This window comes from Cupressus sempervirens, chromosome 8, assembly GCF_028749045.1.
Source record: "Cupressus sempervirens isolate cs-2001-9-10 chromosome 8, ASM2874904v1, whole genome shotgun sequence".
NCBI lineage: Eukaryota > Viridiplantae > Streptophyta > Pinopsida > Cupressales > Cupressaceae > Cupressus > Cupressus sempervirens.
In genome coordinates, this window is record NC_143125.1 from 213,004,730 (window position 1) to 213,030,788 (window position 26,059).

General features: G+C 38.7%; 1 protein-coding gene across 1 annotated transcript in view; it reads right to left on the reverse strand.

Annotated features, from left to right (window-relative positions):
* The window catches only part of LOC149542258 (binding protein), a 153,767-nt gene that overhangs the window by 89,259 nt on the left and 38,449 nt on the right, over positions 1–26,059 (reverse strand). Inside the window, exons 5-6 of the mRNA XM_089797249.1 lie at positions 10,278–10,337; positions 9,925–10,032 (exon numbers count right to left, since the gene is read on the reverse strand). Coding sequence (XP_089653375.1) covers positions 9,925–10,032; positions 10,278–10,337 — 168 coding nt within the window. The remainder of the gene's footprint in view (positions 1–9,924; positions 10,033–10,277; positions 10,338–26,059) is intronic.

Here is a 26,059-nt window from a genome sequence, read left to right on the forward strand (position 1 = left end):
TGCAATGATTTAATTCTTCAGCTGTTAGAATGCTTATTGTTTGAAATTAGGAGCTACCATTCAGGAAGTGTAAAGATTTGCATGCACACTATTATATCTTCAATTCTTGAGGTAGATGTTGAAATTTGCAAGAAGTTGTAATCAACCTTGTTAGCCTTCTGGAGGAGGGAACATGGATATTGCATAGGCCCATTTAAGTTGATGATCTCATCTGCAGCCTTCGAGCTTGTGGAGGAAGTAATTAGGCATAGAATCAACATATTTCAGGATCGCATGACAAATAGTGAGTTGATCTCCATGGGTTCACAAATTAAAGGAACCTCTATGAGGCAGGAACAAATTTGCTTGACATGTGAGGATACTAGTACACCCGATCATATTTGTGGGAATCGTAATACCGAAGAGGAGGCTAAAGAAATTCAGACTAGCGTTGGGAAAAATGTAGATAAGATGATTTCAACTGTGGATAAGAAACATACAAGTTTCTACGTTGGTGAATTAGAGGTTAGCTTTGACAAACATGTTGATGAGGCTGGTTGTACTCGAAGTAATAGCATGTTGGAGTCTTTGTATGATGAGCCTTTGCGTGAAAATGATAACATAGCAACACTTTTGCCTTTGCATGCAAATCAAAGGTACAAGGAAATTGAGGCCTATGATTATACTTTTGAGAGGTTTGATGAATGATGTGTTTCTTATACGCATGATATTAACTTCGAGGAACAATCCAAGATGACACTACAAGACGATGAGTTGTATCAACAGGACAATAATGAGATGTTAAGACAACACTCACAGGATGGTTGAGGATCTCCATAGGAAGGCTCAAAAGGGACAACCTAGATGAGCTCTCGAAAAACCCACCAAGAATATGTAAAAAAAAATTTGATCCAGTACCAAAATTTGGAGTTTCAAACAAAAACGGCCCGGACTGCATAAAAACTTCAAAAAAGCTTAGAAAAATGGTGGATTTGCAAAGAAAATTGCTGAATCTAGGCGCAAATAAACAGCAGAGATTTCTAAAAAACCTAGATACCTCCAAATAGGCAAAAAACGACCACTTTTTATTAAAAAAATGGAAAAAATAGGCCACAACACAGATGTGTGATTTTCAGAGAAATGTGGTTGCGAGTGGTAGAAAAATCTAGAGATGAGTTGCAGAGAAATGGCGCCCAACAGACATCCACATAAATAGCAAAGAATAACCCTTGATTTTCAGAGGATTCAGTCGCGCTAGTTGTAGATAGAAGGGCACAAGTTTGCAAACCAAAAAAAATCGTGGGAGTTATAGACAAAATGGCATGACTTTATTTTTTTGACAGAAAACCCTGTTCTTTTTTTTGCAAAAAACCCTAATCGAACCAGAGGTTTTGGAAGAAAATATGCATGAAAATAATTTCGAAAATAAAAGGCAAATAATTTCAACCAACAAATTATAAGTATTTTCGAAAAAATTAAGAGTATTGGCTCTGATACCATATAACAAAGTAATTCGAAAATATTTGCTTAATATCAACAATGATCAAGAGATCAATTTATACAAGAGACTGAACGATGTTTCCTTAAGAAACAATCATAAAGAATAGAAACATTCTATTCTAGAAACAGAAAACTAAATATTAGAAACATTCTAATATTTACAGGAGATTACAATAGACAGCCATTAGATACTAAACAGAGATAATAGAAACTATCTATAATCATAATAGTGCCTTCATCTAATTGGATGATAATGGTGACAACCGTAATTAGGGTTTACAATGGGTTAATCTTGGCCCTTGATCATAAATTGACCTTTGCCCTTCATTTTAACTACCTATAGAGGTCAAGGCCTTCTCCTTTGTAACTAATTAGATTAGCTTAGCCAAGGGAAAGACCTGTTAAAATTGTTAGCATGATAATAAAGTGATTGCTGATTCATTGTTGGTCTTCATGGTGGATTACTTGTGTTTCTTTGGAGTATTGCATGATTTTTTCATTTCCTCACTTAGAATAGGATTTCATGTCATGTTGATTAGAAATAGTGTTTAGTTGATTGGAAGATATTTTGGATGAATCTTTGGTGAGCTTACTTAGACCAAACCACTAGTTGCTTTCTAATTGCATGTTTTCCTTGCATGTTTGAATGGCACATTTATGAGCTTAACTTCAATTAGTGCTCACACATTGATATGCAATGATGGATGGTGGCAATGGAGTGGTGATAATTTGTACATCTTACATTTACCTTATGAGATTGCACTAGCTTGGTTGATATCGGCGACTAACCAAATCTAGTCGAGTTGCAAAGACATCCACAATTATTTGCATTCTAGAAGTAGATCTGATTTCTAATCCCTTTCCCTTGCAGTTTGTTCAAATGAAGTAAGTTGAAGTAGTTGATGTTCATTGAACGAACAATGTAAGTCCCTTTGTAATAACCAACATATCACATCATTATAACTGAATCATAGCCCACAATAAGAAGGAACCATGAGGTTGTCTCATTTGATCACACAATCCATCTACATTGTTTAGTATATGAGCATCCTTATTCAAGAGAGCATTGGAGATTTGGTTTTTCATCTTAAATACTAAGTAGTTGATTCTACATGTTGTAGTGGATTAAAACTCACATCAATAACCTCCACCTTTGGCAAGTTTTCACCAATATTACACTAAAAACAATTGTTGTTATATGGCTAATGAGAAAAGGGGCTTGTAGGCAGAAAAATTGCTGCTAGTAAATAAATATTATGTTGTTAAGTCTTGTTAGTACTTGGCAATATAATCAGTTGTAGTTAGTACAGACATTATGCTTTGGTAATAAGCATATGGTTTTGGTACAACATAAAATCAAGGAGCACACAAGTGCTTTTTCACACAAGGGAAACAAGCTATCTTACCAACTCCATTCATTAAGGTAGACTTAATAACTCACTCACTATATGAAACTCCATTCATTCACCCAATCAAACACTGAAGAAGCCAAATCACTTGGTACCTCAACTGCACCACTAAAAATGGTAACTAAACCAGAATTGACCTACTATAAAAACCAAGTGAAGTAAACCAGAATTGACCTACTATAAAAACCAAGTCACTCAATTGAGACCCTCAAAACACCTTGTCAGTTCACAAGAGTTGGAATGATGAAATGGCATCACCAAGCACTAGAACCTGCTAAATTGGGGACATTACACAAACCAAACCAAAACAATGCCCTTTGAAAAATCATAGGCTTTGGAAAGTCACATAAAAGCAAAAACAAGCCTTTGGATATGTTAAGCATATAAAAATGATGCCTTCCACAGCCAAGGACTGGTCTCTGATTGCATATTACATGTTAAAGTCAGCATTTTGCTCTTACAAACCAATGACGAGTTTTAAAAGAGCCCTTGCAAGTCCATATGGGCTTTGTAATTTGTTTAACAAGTTAAAAAACCATCATTTTAGAAAAACAATAGGCTTTATCATTACATACGCAAGTCAAAGATGCTCTTTTAATAAGAATGATGGGATTTGTAATTTGTATAACAAGTCAAACTATATGTAACGGACAAACTTTTTGGAAGCAATTGCAAACCATTTGAAATATGTAATGACTTCTAAAATCGCGACCTTTTCCTCTTTAAAGTAAATGACGGGATATTGTATTGCATATGCAAGTCAAAACATGTGAATAAACACATTTTGTAAGTGAACTTAAAAAGCCCACCAATAAACATAAGTTTAAAACATCTCTTTTTAAAAACAGGTTTCCCATATGTATTTACAAGCACTTGAACTTTTTATAAAGCTATTATGCTGTGAGGCTTAAAAAGCCTAACACATTGGCAACTTCATGAAAAATCACACTTTTCCTTACAAATATATACAGTGGAGTTTTAATACCAAATTGCATGTAAAGGATACCCAAGATGTCATGTACTGACCAATTAAAAGATCACTTGTGCAAGATTTTAAACAAAGAATAAAGACATGCAAACAATCTTAAAAAGTCCACCTGTTGTGTACTTAATTCCTTAAAACTCTTGAAATACATCTCTAATCGAGGCCTACAACAGCTCAAAATGAGTGGAATTGAAAATGCAATCACTCTAGGATGAATATAAAACCGAAAACAAAGAAAACAATCAAGAAAAATCAAGAAACGAATCTAAGGTTACCAAAATTCAAGTTCTTGCAGTTGGGGAAGAATACCCACTATAGCAAGAAAGATAAAGGGAAACTTGATGGAAACCTTCAAAAACAATGTTCAAAAGACGTGAAATTCAAGCTAATTGAAGGGATAACTTATTGCCTTAGAATAGCATCATTTAGAACACCAAAACTTAGCGGAAACACCTACTAATTCATGAGGAAATTGCATAGGGTTGCCCAATTTTGAGAATTCAAAATTGAGGACAACAATTGACTCTAACTGGGGAATGTACCTTGTTTATTTGTAGAAACAATGAGGAATGTAGAATCCAAACCTCAAAGTGCCTTCATCTACTCTATTGGGCTAAATGACAAAAAGGATGACTCGACCAGCATAAAGAAAATCTAGTTAAAACAAAACAAACTTGTGCAAATGCACTTATTGAAAACAAGGACAACCTACCTAGTTAAAATTAGCCGACAATGCAACTTTTCGAACGAAACCATTTACCGGCTCAACAAAATAGCTACCTTTTTTCAGTGTTTGCAGCATCTTGCATGTTCACGTGTAACTTTGTACAAATGAACCATGAACAGCTAGAACAATGATGTCAATACTTGATGTGACACCTCTTGGAAGAGATGAACAAATCACCTCCTTGAAATGGATCTTGTTGCCCAAAGTAGATCCATGAATTCAAATTGTTTCTATTGAACTGCAAATGCATGTTCAGCCTCTTCCTCAATTATATCTCCGTGCTCAAGTACAAGTGGAGCTACTAACTTTCCATTGGCCTCCAACCAAGCAAGATGTCTGATTGGACATCCTCTTGATCGAACGAAGACTGAATTCTTGCTGACTATTGCCACTAGTAAAGCTAGTTCATCAGCCACCATCACCTTAGACTGATAAGAATGGGTTACCTCATTGCTTGCTTCTACATCATGCTGGTTAAAAATTTCAGACATAGGAGAATTGTCTTCAATACTTAAACAAAAATTCTCCATGATGTTTATGATAAGATCATCAAGTTTTGGGGTAGCTCACTCATGCAATACTCATTCAAGTTCATGACCTAGAAACGGAGATGCATCATTTTTAGCTTGACTAGGACCTTCATGCATATCCATATTTTCACGTCTAATGAGATGATTCTCTTCATTCACTTGATTATTAGAAGAACGATTTTCATCTTTCTTCTTTCAATCAATAGTTGTCTAAGAATGCAAATCCAAGAAATAAGAGTCACCAACCATATTTGCTTCCTTTTCCTAAAAGAGTATAGCAAGATCACTATTCTGGATTCAGAATGCTTTACTGCTGCCTTCACTGGTAGTGCCTTAATTAGAAGCTCCTTTGGTGATGAAATTAATTTATGTTGATTCCCACCACCAGGACTATGAGTAAAAGTTGGAAGAGGTCTCCTTTGTACATCCTCGTGAGGAATGAAGAACACACCTTGAGCTATTTTCTTTTTGAGGACAGGAAACTCATTCGCTAAACTTTGCATCGAAGGATCCGATCACAGGTACCTACAGACAAATGGGGATGGTTCCAACTTCTCATTTGATTGGAACAGACTAAGTCGGCCATGTTTTATCAGATGCATTTGAATACACTTGTAATCTAAGATGAGCAATCTCAACCCTCAAAGAAAAGACAACACGAGTCATAGGACTATGAAGATGAGGGTAATGAAGATGAGAGTAGAGCAAGTGAGGACACAGTGGTAGTTTCATCCATAATAGTGAAAACGGAGATAATACATTTTGGATGGCAGTAATTAGGGCAAATGGAAGATCCAACCCAAGGGTACACTATAAGGCACATCAACTGTGAGAGAAGATTTGGATGGAGTTGTACAACCAAGGGTTACCATAGTTGTACTACCTCCTAGGAATGGTGTTGGTGAGAGTGAAGGAGCAACACAACCAAAGGTTGGTTCAACACAAAGAGGTTCAATGGGTCATAGCATTAACTTTGCACTGACCAAGCTAATCCCTAACGAAACATTTACTCTCGTCCAACATAGTTATATGGATTCAACGCCTAAAGGGCTATAGGAAACCACTCCTGTAGCTATCACATGGCATACAAAGCCTCCTAGTACCACAGTCGACAAAAGCATATCAATTAACATTGTACTAGTTCTCATACCAATCACATGAAGCACTACACCATTTGGGAGTACCATATTAGAAAATGCCACATGTAGACTAACTACCACGGGAAGTAGATGCTTCCTGTAATGTTCCTCCTTCACAAATCTAAAGATTGACTTCCCTTAACTCTAGTAAGGTGACGTGAAGGACAGAATTCAAGGCGTACAATTTGATTCAAGCCGCACAAGTAGGGAAATGGTGTTCATACAATGGATTGGGGAGATGTTTGTATGGCAAGTATAGTCTGTGCGCCAGGTGAGGCAAAAGGGCAGCGTACAATGGAAACTCCCTAGTAGCCATTTAGTATGTGGAATTGGTCGTACGGTATGGCCATACGGTATGCGTAGTTGCAGTTAGGACATGGAATTTGCAATTGATCATACAGTGTGTATAGATTGAGCTACAATCTAGATGCCAGAACAATATATTCGCCAAATACACCAATTAATACGAGTACAAATGTTTGCAATCCAATTCCCGGTATATATATATATATATATATATATGCAAACAAAGATAGTGTGCGGATTTCCCAGATCCAAGCAAGTAATATAGAGACAGAATAGGGTGACGGTTGAATCCCCACCGAAACTGGAATAGCCAAGTAGGGGAGATTTTTCACTTCCGAAATGGCGAACAACAGAGAATCCCAACTAAAATTTGCAGTATAAGAAAATATAATCCAAATCGCATACCAACTCGTACCTACATGTCGTGCTTAAATACCCTTTAGAGGAACTCCCGAGGGCTTACAAAGATTGTTGACGGCCACAACAATGGAAACAATTAAATAAAAATGGTTCCGAAATATACTAAATCAATCGGCCCATAAACAATGATTTGATTATTTATTTATTTTATGACGGGAACATTACACTTCCCTCAATATTTGGTTGGGTAAGTTTGATATGGCACCAAGTGCACCTCCATCTCCATCACCATGTACAGCAAAAGGCACTCACCTTGTAGATGAGTTATAGTGGGAAGGAGGAAGAGCCGAGCATATAGAGATGCAACTACATCTTGAGCAAGTGATGAAGCACAGCACGAAGGAAGGAGGAACTCTTGAACCAATAATTGAGAGGAAGAAAATGGCTATAGAGATTGAGGAGAGTACACATCTTGGGGAGACCAAGACGGTGATAGACAAATCTAACAGAAGGGAAGAGATCCATATGCGAGTATCAAAACCAGAACCATGGGATACCCTCTAGAACATATGGAAATTTTTAGTAGAGTTGGATGGCATCACTTCATTGGCATGAGGGATCAGAACTACCCAAGGGGTCACAAATCTAGCAAAGCAGCTGAATATTAATGTTGTGTCAAAGGCCAAGAGGCTTCTAGCCTTCATGAGGAATGGTTGTGAAGAGAAGCACCCACAGCACTTCACATGTAATGTCCCTCGTTCCCCCGAAGGAGAGGAAACAATCGAAACAATGTTGTACGGTCCTCTGTTGTCTGTTTGCAGACGTCGTACAGTACCAAGGGAATGCATAGGAGAGTCCGTATGGTAGCAGTGAAGCCATACAATGGGGAAGTAAATGGTCGTACGGAAGGGATGGGGTATGGCCGTACAGTGGGGAAGTGAAGAGTTGTATGGAGGGATATATGGCCATACGGTAAACAGATGTTTAGGGTTGTTGTACAAGGGAAATATGGATGTCGTATGCTGGAGAATGGAAGTCGTACAGTGGAGAAGTAGTCATACAGTTGTAGTTGTGATGGTCGTACGGTGAACTTAAACTAAGCTTGGAGGCTGTAACATGTGAGGTTGTGGTGTGGAATGGAATGCAGGAGTCCGTACGGACACGAAAAGTGATTGTAGAACAATTGATGGTATGAAAAACAATTAGATTCAATGCAAACAAACAATAGATGAAATTACACAGAACAAGAGAGTAGAACCAATAGAACACAAGGGTAATTTGCAATATGATGGTGCTCTAATTTGCCAGACCCGAGCGAAGTGTTACAGGCGAAGGAATAGGGTGAGGGTTGAATCCCATCGAAACCAGAATAGCCAAGTAGGGAAGATCTTTCAATTCCGAAATGGCGAACAACAAAGAATCCCAACTGAAATTTGCAGTACAAAGAAATAATCCGAAATGCATACCCTAAGACTACCTACAAGCCATGCTTAAATACCCGTCGGGAAAACTTTCCGAAGGTGTACAAAGATAGCCAACAACGACACAAACTATGGAAACAAAATAAAAATGGGTCCGAGATATATTAAATCAATCAGCCCATTAACAATAGTTTGATAAATGATTTATTTTATAATGGGAATATTACATCACACACCATAGGTGGCCTACTGCGGAAATACATAATATGATCAAGACTTGGTATCAAGCTTAAACATAGAAGGGTCAAGGCAGAATTTTATCCACCCTGCATGGCATGGAGAGCTCATTTAGAGAGATGTTTTATCAGTTGCAAAAGGGTAACACACTTGGCAAGCGAGCCTGAGGCAGGGAGAGTAGCTGCATTGATGGAGATAGCAGTTGTACAGTAGTAGTTGGCACTATAGGAGAAACTAACCACTACGAAGCAAAAGCTGAATGGGACCCTCGAGCAAGAAGTGGAGCATCAGAAAGCAACCACAGCAGACGAGGCACCAAACTGGCAGAGTTGGAGAAACATCTTGCAGTAGTAGGAGCAGCAGGAGCGAGATGTCATGGAGGCTATGTACATGGCGAAAACCACACAGGAGCATCAGCTTGTCGCCACGCAAGGTCCGCGGCTACAAACAGAGCAAGTGCAGCATCTGCAGCAGTAGCTCTGATGTCCTCAACCACTCCAAGCACATCCTCTCACCCTCCCTAGCTCTCAGTGATTCTATAGAGTTAAGCCCCGTTTTGTTTCCATTGTCAGGAAGACACTTCTTGTTTGTGGGGGCTGATGTGACAACAAAACTGCTGCTAATAAATAAATAATATATTGTTAAGTCTTGTTAGTACTTGGCAGTGTAATTAGTTGTTCCTGCAAGGTTGTGTCAGTTGCCAACGGTTGGCAGTCTTAACCATCCAGTACTATTTATGATTGGATCGAGAAACCATTCACGTTCATAATTGTACTAACATTACACTTGGGAATAAAAGGACATATCTGTCGGCCATATTATTGTGTTGATTACTATTTCTGTTCTGTATGATTGTTTTTGTTTTTGCATCTTTGTTTACTATGTGTAGATTAAGAGTATTCCCTTTGGGAGTAAACACAGCTGATTGCATCCATATCTGTAGTGTTTATCAAACGAAGCAAGGAATGTATCGCATCTACATCCTTCAGAGTTCTCGTTGTATTTGCCAAATTTATTTGTTCATTGCGGCAATAGTGCAACTGCCACTAACAAAGTGGGTTTTCCAGGTAAGTGATTCACTCTGTCAATCTTTTCTTCCTCTATTGACTGTCATTTAATTTTTTTATTAAGTATAAAAATACAAATCTCTTGGCTTGAGATTTCCATAAGCATGGGGTTGAAAATTACAGACAAAAACGTGCAAAGCATATAGTGTGTGTGAACACGCACATGAGCATATGCAAACACACACAAACGTAATACTCAATCAAAAATAAAACACATAGAATACAATCATTCAATATATTTGAAAAAAAAAACTGCTATTTTACCTTCTGAGTAGCTTTCTCAAAACACCATGCAGCTAATTCTAGATCGCTTTTCACAGAGTCTCCTCCTAAATGCATAGCACCAAGTACAAATAAAGCCTCTGGCTGTAACTGCAATTTCAGAAACAAAATTGGACCAATTCCATGCACACGATTTAACTCAATCAAAGAGTGAAGAACATATTCAATACATATCACAATGCAGATGGATAACATTTATGTGGCACATTACAGATAATATATATGTCACCTGCATCTCCTCGGGTAATAATTAAATAAGTACAGAAAGGAATAAATGGGAAAGAATTTCTCTTTTTGTACCTTAAAACGTTGACATAAGTTTTTAAATTATGCACCTGATTGATAGCTTTATCCAAATAGAAGATGGCCTGTTTGTCTCTAGTTATATTGCTCTCCTGATCCTCGAACATATACACACATATTAGGACAATAACACCACAAACACATACAGATACTTTAAAGATCATTCAACAGAAAAGATGAATAAAGCAGAAATTAATGCCCCATGTATGCCAAAGTCAAGTCCTTTTCATGTCTTTGTGGAGACTAACCATCAATCTTAGTATATCACTTAACGACATTAAGAACAGAACTGATATTTAGGAAACAACATACAATATCATGATCAGGAAGTACCACCAAAGCTCCTCTGATTGCATAATTTAGAAAAGTTTCCAATGTTCGGTAAGATGCATGAATACAGCTACAGGTACTCTATCAAACTTTGAAATTCTGGTGCATATTTGTTAAGTGAAATGCAAAGTAACAAGAATCGGAATCGGATCGAAATCGGCAAGGCCGAATCAAATCGTGAATCGGCCATGAATCGGAATCGAATCGGCCATGAATCGGAAAATTTAAAAAACCCTTGAAATTTAGTGAGTAACTTATTTCATAAACCCTTTATCGCTGATTCGATTCACCGATTCACGAAAAATCGTTTGGCTTGAATCGAATCGCCGAATCGCGTGAATCGCATGAATCGCCGTGATTCTTGGAACTATGGTGAAATGTTCCCAAGCACACATTGACCCCACAGACAGAAATAAGAAATTCAGAATTTAAAAAATAATGTACATACTACAAACAATAGCAATTATATTATAATTGATAAAAAATATGAGTTAAACTATCAACTTCAAGTAAACTGCAAAATTTCATTAATGCTAAAGGTCTTAAACAAAGATCAAATGGTGGATAAATATCAATATACATTTTCTCTACAACTCATAGAGTGCTATATTTTAACTGTCCCACTCTATTGGGCTGTAATAGTGTTTAAGATGGAGTGTTGATATTGCAAAAGAATTGGCCCTAAAACCAAGGCAACATAGTGCCCTTGTGTGTGGAGGAGAGTTAATTTTGGGAGTTGGAAAATTTGCCATGAATTTCAAGGGAAAAAAATCTAAGATCAGATAGTTCCCTCAACAACATAGAATATATAATAAGAACATGTCATTTTCAGAAGAAATATTGTTACTAAACATAAAAGAGAAGTCGGGAAGCTATCGATTATGTTTTTAGGAGGACGGAACGATATCTTACTGAATCTTGCATAAAAGGGAGAAGCTTATGTAGAAATTACTGTACGCATATGAATCTTTCTGTCCTGAGCTCTACCCTGTGTGCTTTGTCAAGTTTTTTGGGTCAGTTGACACGCAAAGATATTGAATGCCAGGGTTGTGCATATATTCCAGTTCATCGTAGTTGCCTGAATCGGGTTGTTTGTTTTAGGGATAAGCTGATTGTTTGTTAGAGATGGTGACTTAAAATTGAAGCTAGGAATATTAGTTTAAGGTGTAAATTTGTCAACACTGTGAAGTTGTCAAAGGGAACTTGAAAATGACTTTAGTGTTGGCACATTTTGCTATGTCCTTTGAAGCATGCAATTTGAGGTTTTTGGCAATGGCAAAGATCATGAAAATGTGTACCTGGGAAGTTGGAGCCAAAATTTTGAAAATTGGCAATGGACAATATCCTCTAAAACATGTGCTAGGCAGGTTGTAACCAACTTTTAAGTGGCAAAGACCCTTCAAGCATGTTTTACAGGATAATTATCAGTTTCACTTTCAAGTGGCAAGCATGACTGATGCACACGCATCTCCAAACATAACCTAAATTTTAAGTGGTAAATGCCCTTGAGTAGGTGTAAGATTCCTGCTCTTGATTTGACAAGGAAATTAGAATTTGACTAGTGACATTTTGACAAACAGTTTGAGTGCAGCCTGGTATGAAAGCTCTGATACCATGTTAAGATACTTAACAAGTCCAGCAAGGGCAACTGCTGTTCTAAATCAATGTATATGTTTAAGTAGAACCGACCGTTATTTCAGACAAAGTAATCCTTCCACAATATAGAACATTAACAGTATAACAATATTCACGGTAGAATTCTCAGCATTTATAAAGTGTTTCAATGTTAAACAATGGGGTAATAGACTACCCGAGTTGCATACATATGAAGGACATTAGCTTGACATACTGAATGTCTACACCAAACAGAGAATGGATGTTACTTAATGCATATAGAAAACAATAGCGTTACCTGGTTACGGAAAAGACCTACTCCTCATGTGAATTCATAATCCCGGAGTCCATTGCTATCTTTCTTCACTCCAGACTTCCTGCAGCCAGAATAATCCTCCCGATATGCCGAGTGTGCTGACATTCAATGCACCTATCGTGCCCTTCTCAATGCCTGCAGGCTACCCGTGATCTTCTCCACTTGCCAATCAACTGGTTAACTACGACCTTCCTGCTGGTGAAGATATACCCTTATTGCCACTGTACCGACCTGTTACAAGTATGTATTGACTGCACCTTATTGTACTCCAAACTGCCCTGCTGAAGGAAGATTAGACGCTACTGAATTCCAGTAGGGTGTCCACACTACCACTACTTCACCACACAAAATTCACTGCTAGTTATATCAGATAAGTGTCTTACTTTGAATGACGACTCCAACTATGCCAAAAACATAACTGCCATGCTCCACGTTGGTTATGAGTTAATCCTTTGATGAATTTGCTGGGGCTATGTCCAGCTTCTCCACTCTCTCAAGGGGTTTTGTCCTCAAGAGTAACCAGTCACATTTAAGCAAGTTTCTTGTATTTAAATAATATCATATTCCATGGTGTGAATCCCAATGTAGCTCCATGCTTTTATAACCTCGATGTGAGGGGAAATACAAACAATTAGGCAATGTGGGATAAAAGCCAATTTCGTCTTTTAGTCACTTAAGTTACTTTTCTAACTTATAAATCAACTTTCTTAAATAAAGTGACTTAACTATAGGAGTTCCACACTTAAATATTTCCCCAACAAAACCAAATAGAATACTGTGACTAGCTGGCATCCTCAAATTAAATGTCGCTAACCTATCCGGATGGAGAGATAGACCAACAAGGCGCCATAAGGCCTAGCACGAAGAAGGGGACATTACAGTCCTCCCTTCGTGGGATTGCTTGTCCTCAAGCAATCTCAGTGTCGGATGCTACAAGATAGATTCACCCTCCCAAGTGGCATCTTCATATTGCAAATCCTTCTAGCGGATTAGATACTCCCTGATGGACCTGTTAGGCAGCTTCCTTTCTCTGACCTCAATCACCTCTGCTGGAACCAAAACCAGCTTCCCTTCCACATGGAGTGGGGGCAATCCATTGGAGGGCACTACATGCTGACCAATCACCTTCTTAACGCAAGGAACGTGGAAAACGTTATGAATTATGCTGTCATCTGGCAAGTCCATCTCACAAGCAACCTCTCCAACCTTCCGAGTGATGCGATAGGGACCATAAAATCTAGGTTGAAGCTTTTCGGACCCACTCTTCTTCAAGGAGCTCTGCCTGTAAGGTTGGAGACGAAGGTAAACCATGTCTCCTAACTCAAAACTTCGCTCTATCCTGTGGTGATCAACATACATCTTCTACTGATTCTGAGCCTGTAGAATGTTCTCCCGAAGAGATCTATAAATGTCCTGCTGATCCTATATCCAATCTCCAACTAGCGGTGTTCTATTGTCCTGCAAAGCCAAATCTACGAACAACAGAGGTTCACTACCATAGAGAGCTCGAAACGGTGTTATCCAAATGGACATGTGGTAGGAGTTGTAGCAGTACTCCCTTAGATATAACCATTTAACCCAAGCTCTTTGTTACCCCGCTACATAGTTCCGGAGATAACCCTCCACCCATTTGTTTACTATCTCAATCTGCCCATCCCTTTGTGGGTGGTAACTCATGTTGGGTGTCAATTTCGTACCTGCCAATTTGAATAGTTCCTACCAAAAAGTGTAAAAAATTTTGCTATCTTTGTTGCTCACAATGGTTCTAGGGAGACCATGTAGATGAAAGACCTCTCGAAAAAATAACTCGACTACCTGAGAGGCCGACCAATCTGCTACTATAGCAAAAAAGTGAGCAAACTTAGTCAATCTGTCCACAACCACAAAAATGGAGTCTTTGCCTTGCACTCTCAGCAATCATGTAATGAAGTTCATGGAGATACTCTCCCATTTCTGTGTTGGAATAGGAAGAGGTTGTAATGATCTGGCTAGGAACTCGTGCTCCAACTTGTTCTATTGACAAGTCCAGCATTCTCTAACATGCTGAAGGACATCATCCTTGAGGCCCTTCCATGAAAACCTTTCCCTGACCTGCCTATAGGTTTTGAAGAATCCTGGGTGTCTGGCTGATGGTGCATCATGAAGAGTCTCCATAATTTTTCCCTTGAGCTTAGACTTTGGTATGAGATAGATCCTATCCTTATAAAAAATCACATCATCAATTACCTTGTACTTGTTGTCCTGGAGCTACCCATCCATGATCTGACAACCTTGAGTATTCTTAGAATACTCAACCAGCAACTGGGACTTCCAATCTGCCGATATCTCAAAAATGGCACAACACCTACTACTGAAGGTCTCCTAGAAAGCGCATGAGCAACTATATTGTTCTTACCCTTGACATACTCGATGTCAAAATCATAGGCTTGAATCTTGCTGAACCACTTTTGTTGTCTTTCATTAAGATCCTTCTGTTCTAAGATGTACCGCAAACTGTTGTGATCTGTCTTAATCGTGAATTTGCCACCCACCAAGTACTGTCTACACTTGGCTAAAGCGTGCATAATGGCTAAAATTTCCTTATCATAGATGGACTACAATCTCTCACTGTCCTTGAGCTTCCGGCTCTCATAAGCTATTGGATGCCTGTCCTGCATCAAAACTGTGCCAATTCTACTCCCTGAAGCATCACACTCTAGGACAAAAGGGCGAGAGAAATCGAGAAGTGGCAAAACCGGACATGTGCTCATCATCTTTTTGAGCTTATCAAAGGTCACCTATGCATTATCTGTCTACCTGAATGCCCCTTTCCATGTGAGATCGGTGAGGGGAGTTGTTGTCTGAGAGAAGCCTCTAGTGAACCTCTTGTAATAATCTAATACGTTCCTCGAAGGTGGCCAATCTAGGATTGCCTGTATCTTTTCCTAGTGTACCTTCACCCCATCTACACCAATCACGTGTCCAAGGTAAAGAATCTCAATCAATCCAAACTCACACTTCGACTCCTTTGCAAACAATGAGTGCTCCTCCAAAATGCTAAGTATCTCATCTAGGTGCTGCTAGTGCTCCTCTCAAGTTTTGCTAAAAACCAGGATATCATCAAAAAATACCAACATGCTCTTGCACAACTGTTTTCTAAAAATATGGTTCATATATGACTGAAACGTGGTCAGCGCATTGGTGAGCCCAAATGGCATAACCAAGAACTCATAGTGTCCATAGTGCCATCGAAAAGCAGCCTTATGCTCATAATCCTCCCGAACCCTTATCTGATGGTATCTAGATCTAAGATCTATCTTCGAGAAATAGACTGCCCCATGTAACTCATCTAGTAACTCATCAATCTGAGGAATAGGATACCTGTTCTTAATGGTTCTTTTGTTGAGAGCATGATAATCAATACACATGCGAAGAGTGTCATCCTTCTTCTTCACCAAAACTACCGAAGAAGCAAAGGAGTTGGAACTAGGTTTGATGTGTCCCATGTCCACGAGTTCCTTAATCGCCCTTTCTATTTCTCCTTTATAGTGCCTGGGATGACAATAAGGAGCAATAATCACGAGTTTGGTGCCCTCCTCCAACTCAATGATATGCTCAAACCCTCTATTGGGAGGAATGGCCGGGGGTATGTCCTTAAAAACCCTCTTGTGCTTATCAAGCACTGGCTGGATGTCAACCTAAAGCTATTAACTGAATCTAATGTAGTCTTAGAGGAAATGAAACAGTGTGTCACCCACTCCATGTCATCATGCATTCTGTGAGCTGAAATCAACCTAGGTTCACTCTCTGGCATGGCTTTGAGAATCACCTATCGGCCATCCTGTAAGAATTCTAGCTACAGCTTATCATGATCAACTATGTACCTACCAATTGTCTACAACCACTGTCTACCCAGCATGGCGTCTAATCCATCCAAATCAACAAAATAAAAATCTGCATCAGAAGGAAGTCATCAAAGTGAATCGAAAGGATTGGTACTTTCCCTATGCACCTCAATCTATCGCCTCCTGCCACTCTAACTTTGAACTCGAGTATGTAATCAATCTGTAACTTTCTCTTTGAGACCCAGGCATGCTTATGAAGCTATGTGATGCACCAGTGTCTAAGAGACACACAATACGCTGCCCTCTAACTATACCCTTCAAGCGAAAGGGGTAGACCTGTGGGATCACTAGAAAGGGAAGCTATGATAGGAGACTATTCCAAAGTGGATTTCTTCTTCCTCTCTTTGGGAGGCTGCTCCTCATTCTCTTCCTCATCACTACCATCACCATCGCTGCCCTCTTGCTGCTCATCCTCCTCTTCCAACAGAACCTCGACATAATGTATTTTACCTTTGCCAAGGCATTTGTGATCCGATGTCCAAAGCTCCCTGCAAGTGAAGCATAGCTTCTTCCTCCTGAGTTCAATCTAAGTCTCAAAGTCAACTCTAGGAGGGGTAGTCTTATGTTGGTTCTTATTCTTATGGAACGAAGTAGACCCCTTATAAGGTTTCTTAGGACGTTGTAGCATCAAAGAAAGTAGGTTTAGATCATGTGCAATCTTAATAGCATAATCCAAAGTGTTTGGTTTAAGGACCTTAACCAAACCTCTAAATCTGTCCTGTAAGCCTTCAGCGAACAGCATTACCTTACGTTGTTCTGACATATCCGGAACCATCACTGAAATCCACTAAAACTCATCAATGAAGTCATCTAGAGATCCACCCTGTTGCAACTGAGCCAAATCCATGTAGTATAGCTCAATGTCCTTCCTGTCAAAATGGGTGATCAGCTTAGAGCTGAAAATCTCATAAGATGTAATGAGACCATAATCCTAGGTGACCAACCCATGATGTCACCAATCATATGCAGCTCCCTCTAAATGCATTGTGGCAAACCTAATGGCTTTTGTCTCTGACATGGGCTTAAGTGTCAAGTAGGTGTCTAGCTTGTGAATCCAAGCTCTAGCAGAAGTCTTACTGCTGCCATCAAAAGTGAGAAGAGATAACTTGTTCATAGCGTACTTCAAGTCCCTATTCTGTGCCCTAAGCCTCCTATCCTACTGTGGTCTTTTTGTCTCCCTTTTTTGATTCATGTATTGAACAAAAGTCAGATTTTGTTTAATCTGATCAAGGGAACAGGTCTCATTCATTGTACATAGCCATAACATTATCCAGAAGTAAGCCTGGTGCAGTGGGTTGGGCTACTTCTTCCTTAGCATTATATTCAACAAAAATGGGCATCAGTGGCCTGTCTGTATTCTATGTGGAGGCCCTAGCAACTCAGGGTGATCCTACCACACTACCACCTCCACTGTGATGACTCGGTACTCTCCTGTGAACCGGAGCTAGCTACTGCATAGCACTTGTAAGTTGCTGAAATCCAGTAGCAATAGTGTTATGTCCATCTCTAATAGCTTGCAAGGTTTCCCTTCTCGTTCTTGTTCATTCTCATTATGAGCCATTTGAGTGTCATGCACCTTTGCAACCTATTCACCCTATTCAACCTGTTCAACTTGTTCAACTTGTTCAACCTATAAGTTTATCCCAAATGTTAACTCCTCATCAACTATATAACTGTTGTCAATGTCAATTTGATCTGAACATCCTACCTATTCAGGATGGATGTGACTAATCCTGTATGGTTTCCTATTCATGCCTGTCTGACATTATTCCTGTTATATCCAACCTGCAACATTATAATTTACCCATGAGTCGGCAGGTAATGTGGCTCTGATACCACTGTAAGATTCTTGCTCTTGATTTGACAAGGAAATTAGAATTTGACTAGTGACATTTTGAAAAACAATTTGAGTGCAGCACGGTCTGAAAGCTCTGATACCACGCTAAGATACTTAACACGTCCAGCAAGGGCAACTGTTGTTCTAAATCAATGTATATGTTTAAGTAGAACCGGCTGTTATTTCAAACAAAGTAATCCTTTCACAATATAGAACATTAACAATATAATAATATTCACTGTAGAATTCTCAGTATTTATAAAGTGTTTCAATGTTAAACAATGGGGTAATAGACTACCCGAGTTGCATACATATGAAGGACATTAGCTTGACATACGGAACGTTTACACCAAACAAAGAATGGATGTTACTTAATGCATATAGAAAACAATAGCGGTACCTAGTGACGGAAAAGACCTACTCCTCACATGAATTCATAATCCCGAATGGAGTCCATTGCTACCTTTCTTCACTCCAGACTTCCTGCGGCCAAAATAATCCTCCCGATATGCTGAGTGTGCTGACATTCAACACACCTATTGTGCCCTTCTCACTACCTACAGGCTACCCATGATCTTCTCCACTTATCAATCGACTGGTTAACTACGACCTTCCTACTGGTGAGGATATAACCTTATTGCCACTATCCCAACCTGTTACAAGTATGTATTGACTGCACCTTATCGTACTCACAACTGGGAAGATTAGATGCTACTGAATTCTAGTCAGGTGTCTACGCTACCACTACTTCACCACACAAAATTCACTGCTAGTTATATCAAATAAGTGTCTTACTTTGAATGACGACTCCAACTATGCCAAAAACATAACTGCCATGCTCCATGTTGGGTATGAGTTAATCCTTTGATGAATTTGTTGTGGCTATGTCCAGCTTCTCCACTCTCTCAAGGGGTTTCGTCCTCAAGAGTAACCAGTCAAATTTAAACAACCTTCTTATATTTGAAAAATATTATATTCCATGGTGTGAATCCCAATGTAGCTCCTTGCTTTTATAACCTCGATGTGAGGGGAAATGCAAACAATTAGGCAATGTGGGATAAAAGCCAATTTCATCTTTTAGTCACTTAAGTTACTTTTCTCATAAAGTAACTTATAAATCAACTTTATTAAATAAAGTGACTTAACTATAGGAGTTCCACACTTAAATATTTCCCCAACGGAACCAAATAGAATCTTGTGACTAGCTGGCATCCTCAAATTAAATTCCGTTAGCCTATCCGGATGGAGAGATAGACCAACAAGGCGCCATAAGGCCTAGCACGGAGAAGGGGACATTACAGTAGGATACTTTACATCTTATATCCAAGTCCAAAGTCATTACAATCCCTCAGCCACACACTTGCAACTTATAATCTAGTTTACTGCCCTTCTCCTTTAGTTGTAGAATGTACAGTCTAGAAAAGTGGGTTACACATTGTTTTATCATTCTAAGGCACAAGCATAGTCAACCTTAACCACAAAAACAGAATAACCAAGAAGACCAATGCTCTTAAAGCATGTATGGCCTCATAAAGCAACAAGAATAATTTTAAACTTCTTAGTCATGTTCAATTGGAGCATTCAAGGCACAGTGAAGGTAAAGCCTTGGAAGAAGGGTTTTCAATTGTCTTTCAACACTCAGACCTAGATTCCACATATTTTCAGAGCACAAAGGAGGCACCATGGTAGGTTTTTATGGGTTTCACAATCTATTTCCAACATTATCAAGTGCCATCAAGGTTGGTGATTGAGTTTTGCAAAGTTCTCATCATGAGAAGAAAAACATCGGGTTCAGACATAGTTTCCCAGTTTTTATTGAGGCTTTGGCAAAAAATTTACCAAACTTGAGATTTTTTGTTCTAAAATTCCATATTCCAGCAACCTTCCTGTGCTAGGGCTTCAGTTTTTGGTTAGTGTTTGAGGTCTGTTGTTACCAACTATACGAGAGCATATTGGAAGAATGTTTTACGTGCCCAACAAATCATTTGTTAACATCTCTGGGGAGACTAGTGATGATATTGATAAAACCTTCCAGTTTTGGTGGTTTCTTGACAATCGTTCCTAGGGTTCCATGTACTGTTTTAGGCAGATTTCAGTCATCAAAAGGAGCAAATAACATAAGTTGTACAATCATGATCAGATTTATGTGGGAGTTTCTTGATCTTTGTGGCTGGTTTTTCAACCATAACGAGCTTTGCAACACACATTGCAGTGACAATCATTCAGGAGGGTGCCTGACAGAGTTTTGGTCTTTTTACAATCCAAAAACAGCAGTATCATTTAGACATTCGACAAGGGCAAGAATTTCACTCAGAAAAGGAGTTCTAAGAGCATGGCATGGAGCTAAAATCATTATTGGTAAAACAGACACTTTTGTTAGAGACGTTTTGCTTGGGCAAGTGAGTATACTAAAATCTTCCTAATACAACAAAAGAAAGCAGCAAAAATGAAATTGGCAGAATCGTACATGCAACTTTTATTTCAGATTCTATCCAACACCAAGAGTTGATATCGGCAGATGTGTATCACTATGACCTGGATATAAGAGAAACTCATAATTCTGATGATCTAGCATGTGAGTTTTATCCAAAACTCTTCAAGATCATCTTGGGGTTGCACCAATATAAGACTAGGATTATGGATTTAGAAATATATGAAAAGGGTTGGAATAGTAATATGAACAAATGTCAGAAGGAATAGGGAAGGAAACTGTTACTCAAGCCAAAAAAACCAAAAACATCGCCCAAGGTTTAACTTTAAAATGATTTCACAGATGAGCTATGTATCATGATTACTTTGTTAAGCATTGTAGGGGCAGCTTGAAGAAAGAATGCTCAAAAGTTGGATGTCCTACATCATCAACAATTCGTGAAAGTAGAACTTTCAAATCTTTCATTGATTGGGGGCAACTATCAAGTGATAATATTCATCAAACACTCTTTTGCAAGAAATGAAACTCGTTATATAGAAAATGACCTACATATCCCAAACGTCTTGTCTTCCATTAAATGAAAATCTTTTAGGGGAGGACGGAAGTTGGCATTCCCTACATAAATGACAATAGATTCCACTAGGAATTCCCTATTCATCTTTGTCTTTTCCCAATCTCTCTTCTCCCAATTTTTGAGATCTTATCCAAGTAGCTCTTTTGAGATTCATTTGCTTAAAGCCTAAAAGTAGAGATTTCTTCTTAGTGTCATATTTTGATCAATGGGGCATAGATTGTAGACTCATTGGCCTCAACAATATCTTTGAATAAAGAGTTTTGACCTCTCCTGCAAATTTCATTTCTAGATTATTTCAATCATATGGCAATAGCCTCCTTTCCATAGAAGACTACACACAAGGCTTCGATTCAAATCTAGTTCTTGGGTATCTTGATCTCCAAAATGTGGCAGCCTCAAATTACCTCACTCCTAGCCTCCACCTTCCTTCAGCGATGGTTCTTCATTACCATTTTGTTGTCCCCTTTCCCATGTTTCTTCAAAGTAGGGACTTCGGGACCTCTCAATCTAAGATAGCTAGGACGGCATCAAGCTCTCGATCAAAGGTATATTCAAAGTTCGAACACATGTGAGGGCCTTGTGGATTCAAGTGAGATGACGAATGGATGCAAGCTCTAATATAGATGGCTCACATGAGTGATCTTTGTAACGTCCCCATTTTATAGTTGCATCAGAGTTTATGAATTTAGCCTATCATTGGGTTCTCACATGCTGATTTTGGTTATTAGCGGACCTTGTGGAATTATTCAGCTCTCCAGTGGCCAATTGTGAGTTTTTACTCCGTTTTGAGGGACTTACTATTTGTAGTATGTCAATAGATGATTTCAATGAGCTCCGATGATTTAGAGCAGTTATATGATGCTTTCAGATGTTATTTTTTACTTTTGGCCTGGGCTCCAAGATTCTTGGACATAGCGTGTATTTTTAGTAAGTCACACAGTCAAGATCAGTCATCATCTTTTATCATCAGGAACACTCTTGTGCTATCAGATTTCAATCCCAGTGTGGTTAGGCCATTTTCACAAGTTCAGTGCACAACTAAGTAAATTATTGGTAAATTATAAGTAAATATAATTTACCTATATTTACTAAGGTTGCTATTTTAATTGAAACTGTTTAATGGGCGACTTAGTGTTATAGCTCATTGGAATTGGGATGAAAAGTTTTAAATCATAGGCACATGAACCAAGAACCTTGTGTGTCAAGATAGCATTACATTCAGTGAAAAGATTAATTTGGAGCAATGGGGGAGTTTAATTATTTGTCTACTTTAAATTATAACCTAAAGTTTCTTTAGAAGAAATGAAACTAAAGAAAATTAAAGGAGATAAAGACCAACGGAAATTGAATGGCATAAAACTTCTGGATGTATTTAGATATTTTTAGTAATTTGATGTCAGCTATTTTTCAGTCTGAGAAAATTGAGAATTCATATCAGCATTTGCCAAGGTTGCACAGGGACGGGGGTACTTGGGGTACTTAGGGTACTGGTACGGCTACGGCTATGGCTATTTTTCATAATAGGGGACGGGGGTACTTGGGTATGTTAATATTTATTTTCAACTATACTTTTATATTTATAGAAAATCTGAAATTATGACTCGTGACAATGTTTTTTCAAAACAAGAACAGTGATAAAGTTTGAAAATGTAACGTATTGTTTTCAGTTTCAGATTTGCTATACGTTTGTAATAATAATATATGATAAATGTGTAGATGCATAACAGAGAAGGAAGACTTTAAACATGAACATGAAGATCATAAATCACATGACAATGACATTGCAAATGATAAACTTCTGACTTGAACAGTGATAAAGTTTATTGTTAATCAATACTGTATCAAAGTTTCAAACTCATTAGGTACTGAATTAAGATTGATAAACAGCAAGCTGATACGGAAACCAAAGACCGAAAAAAAAAATCAGAAATCTTAATCAAGATCCTTAGTTATGACGCTCTCCATCAAGTACCCGGTACTTGCGATATGTGTACCCGGTACTTGGGTACGTGGGTACGAGTACCAAGGGTGTGGGTACGAGTACCCATGCAAAGCCATTTGCACTTTGAATTGGTGTTCAGTTCGCTAGTGAATTGAGTCAGAGGTGGTTTAATTCAGAACCGTTATTTGAGCTTATATGGTGATCAATTTGAGAGGAAGTTCTTGTTTGATTGTTCCAGCATTTAATAGAAAAGCCTGGAGGATGATTTGGATGCAGATCACGGCCCTTAGAGGTCTGCGATTGGAATTATAGGCAGCCACCAATCATCTACAGGCAGCGGGCAAGGTTTAGAGGGTGTTGCAAAGAGTTTAGAGAAGTTACTTAGCAAATTCAAGGTGGATCCATTTGATGTCAGGTTTCTAATTAGCTGCAATTTAATTTCAGAATTTAATAAATAATTTCCTCTTGCATTGTATACGATTTCTCTCAAAAATAAAAACATCTGGTTCAATGCTTTGGAGATTAGTTTCATAATTTCCTTTCCTATTGAAAGTTATCATCTTGTCTAGCAACATTTTTCAAAAATTCAAGGAATTGCTTATTTATTTCAAAAATCAGTTTATATATCTAATTTGCAAAGCAAATTAATAGACTAGTGAAGTTAGAACCGATTGGGGCTCTTACAATGGTATCAGAGCTGTTTCTTGCCATCCTGCACGGTTGGAATCTCAAGTTCCCACGTTTGATATATGAGTGATCAGCACTTTAGCTTTTTCTCAGTTATAGATAAATAAAAGAAAACCAGTAAACAGGGAAACCAGTTGAATAGCATGGCTAATCTCAAGAAGCAAGCAAATGCCATGATGGAATGAATGGAAAAACTTAGACAAAATCAGGAAAGGACGAATGCTTTGTTTTAAAATCCGTCAACCATAGACAATGGGGCAAGGTATATAGCTTCCAGTTTTAAAAAGTCTTCCTCACAGAGAAAACAGGAAGAGAGGTAAAGGAGTAGCTTCAGCAGTCTGCAACCATCTACTAGTGGACCCTTTGCTCAATGGGGCAGCTACTAGTCCATTTACACAATGATGTTGGAGGCTCTTCTCAAGAGCATCTAGTTATGACAGACTTGCTTAAGGACAGTTGCATCGAGTCCCAGCATTTACATGAGACATGCGCTAGTGACAGAAAATGCCGATGACATGATAGCCACCAATAATGGCAGCCTTGCATCAGTTGATAGTAATGAAAATGTTAGTCATACAGAATCTGATTTTTATGACAGCAATCCTACTTTTGAGCCTATTGATGGTGTTGATGACAGGGCAAGTGTGGAGAATGCTATTGGTATCACTACGAGTTTCAATTCACATGACGAGAGTGTTAGTTTTAAGGATTGCATGGAAAATATGAGCTCTAATGACTCTAATTTTATAACAGGAGTCATAATGGTGAGCCTATGCAGGAGATGGCAGCTTTTCCATAGAGTTCCCTAGTCTTGACACTCAGGATTCGGGTGTTAGAAGTGTGTTGTATCATGTAGATTCGTGCCATAATGATGCTGATTTTCATGACAGCAATGAGTCATGTTTGCAGCAGCACGAGGAAGTAGAGAGTTTACAGGGGAATGATTTTGGCATTGGTGATGTGGACACTGCTGAAGTTATCTATGAGGATGACTCATGTTGTAGTAAGGCTAATTTGTCATATCAGACTTTAGAAAATGGTTCAGAGGACTCATTAGTTGATGATAGGTCCTAGGATGACGACTTACAGTTGCATTGGTAGTGGAAGCATAAGAGGAGACTGGAGTAGTAACAGCTTCTACTTGTTCAGACGAGTTATTTGTTGAGGTGCTTAGTAGCAGTACCTCAATTGCTGATGTGTTTGTGGATGATAGCACACATGATGCTACTTGTCATGAGGTGAGCGATGTTGATACGATTCCATTTCACAGTGCACATTGTAGGTCACAGAGCTTACATGGGAGCCAGGGTATGCAAAGACATCAGCTGACTGGGCAGTTGAAGGTAAGTGATAGTCAGATTGCTACAGCCCTAGAGCATTATGATGTTTCCTGTCATATGTTAGCCATATTTGGTTGGCTTCTCCTATGTCAGATCAACACAATGGTAGTGACTTTTCCCTGACAGAGATCCATTCTCTATGAGAAGCTATGAGAATCATGAAACATAATTACTTAGAGTAGATAGCAGACAGGGACTACCTTCTTGAATGGGGTTGCACTTGTTAAGATACATTCTTGTGGAAGGAAGAGGTAGTTGATCTCACTCATGAGCTTGAGGCAACTTCTGAGATATTTGAGAACACCTAGTTGGCTCTTCAGGACTCGCAGTAACAGTTAGAGGAGGTTACAAGGAGTTGAGCCAAGCACATACTTCCCTAGTTGCAGATTCAGTTCAGCTTCCTACTATGGCAGTTGGTGATGAGTTGATACCCACGGGTTGCGATGATGGTTGTAGTGAGGAGGTGGCTACATCCGTCGTGGATTTAGGTGTAGTGGAATCAACTAGGGTGAGTACTTTGATTGGGAGTTGCGGAGAGCCTCTTATTGTAACAAGTCCTCCTCGAATAGTTAGCACGATGTCAAATGGACAAAACAGGTTATTGGGACTCCTTATGTGGCAGTGGTGAATTTTTCAGGGAGTTCTGTGATAGTAGACTGTGCTACTCTGTCATTTTTATAGGACATAGACAGAGTATCATCTGGTTTGGAGATTAGCTCTCATGTTGATTTGTTTCCTTCTTCTGGAAGCAAATCGGTTACTTCATCTCACGCAGCCAATAGCAATAGATCATTGGTTGTATCACAGGATCAAGGTGATAAGCTGAGGGTTACAGGAGAAAAAGTTGATTCTACCTCAT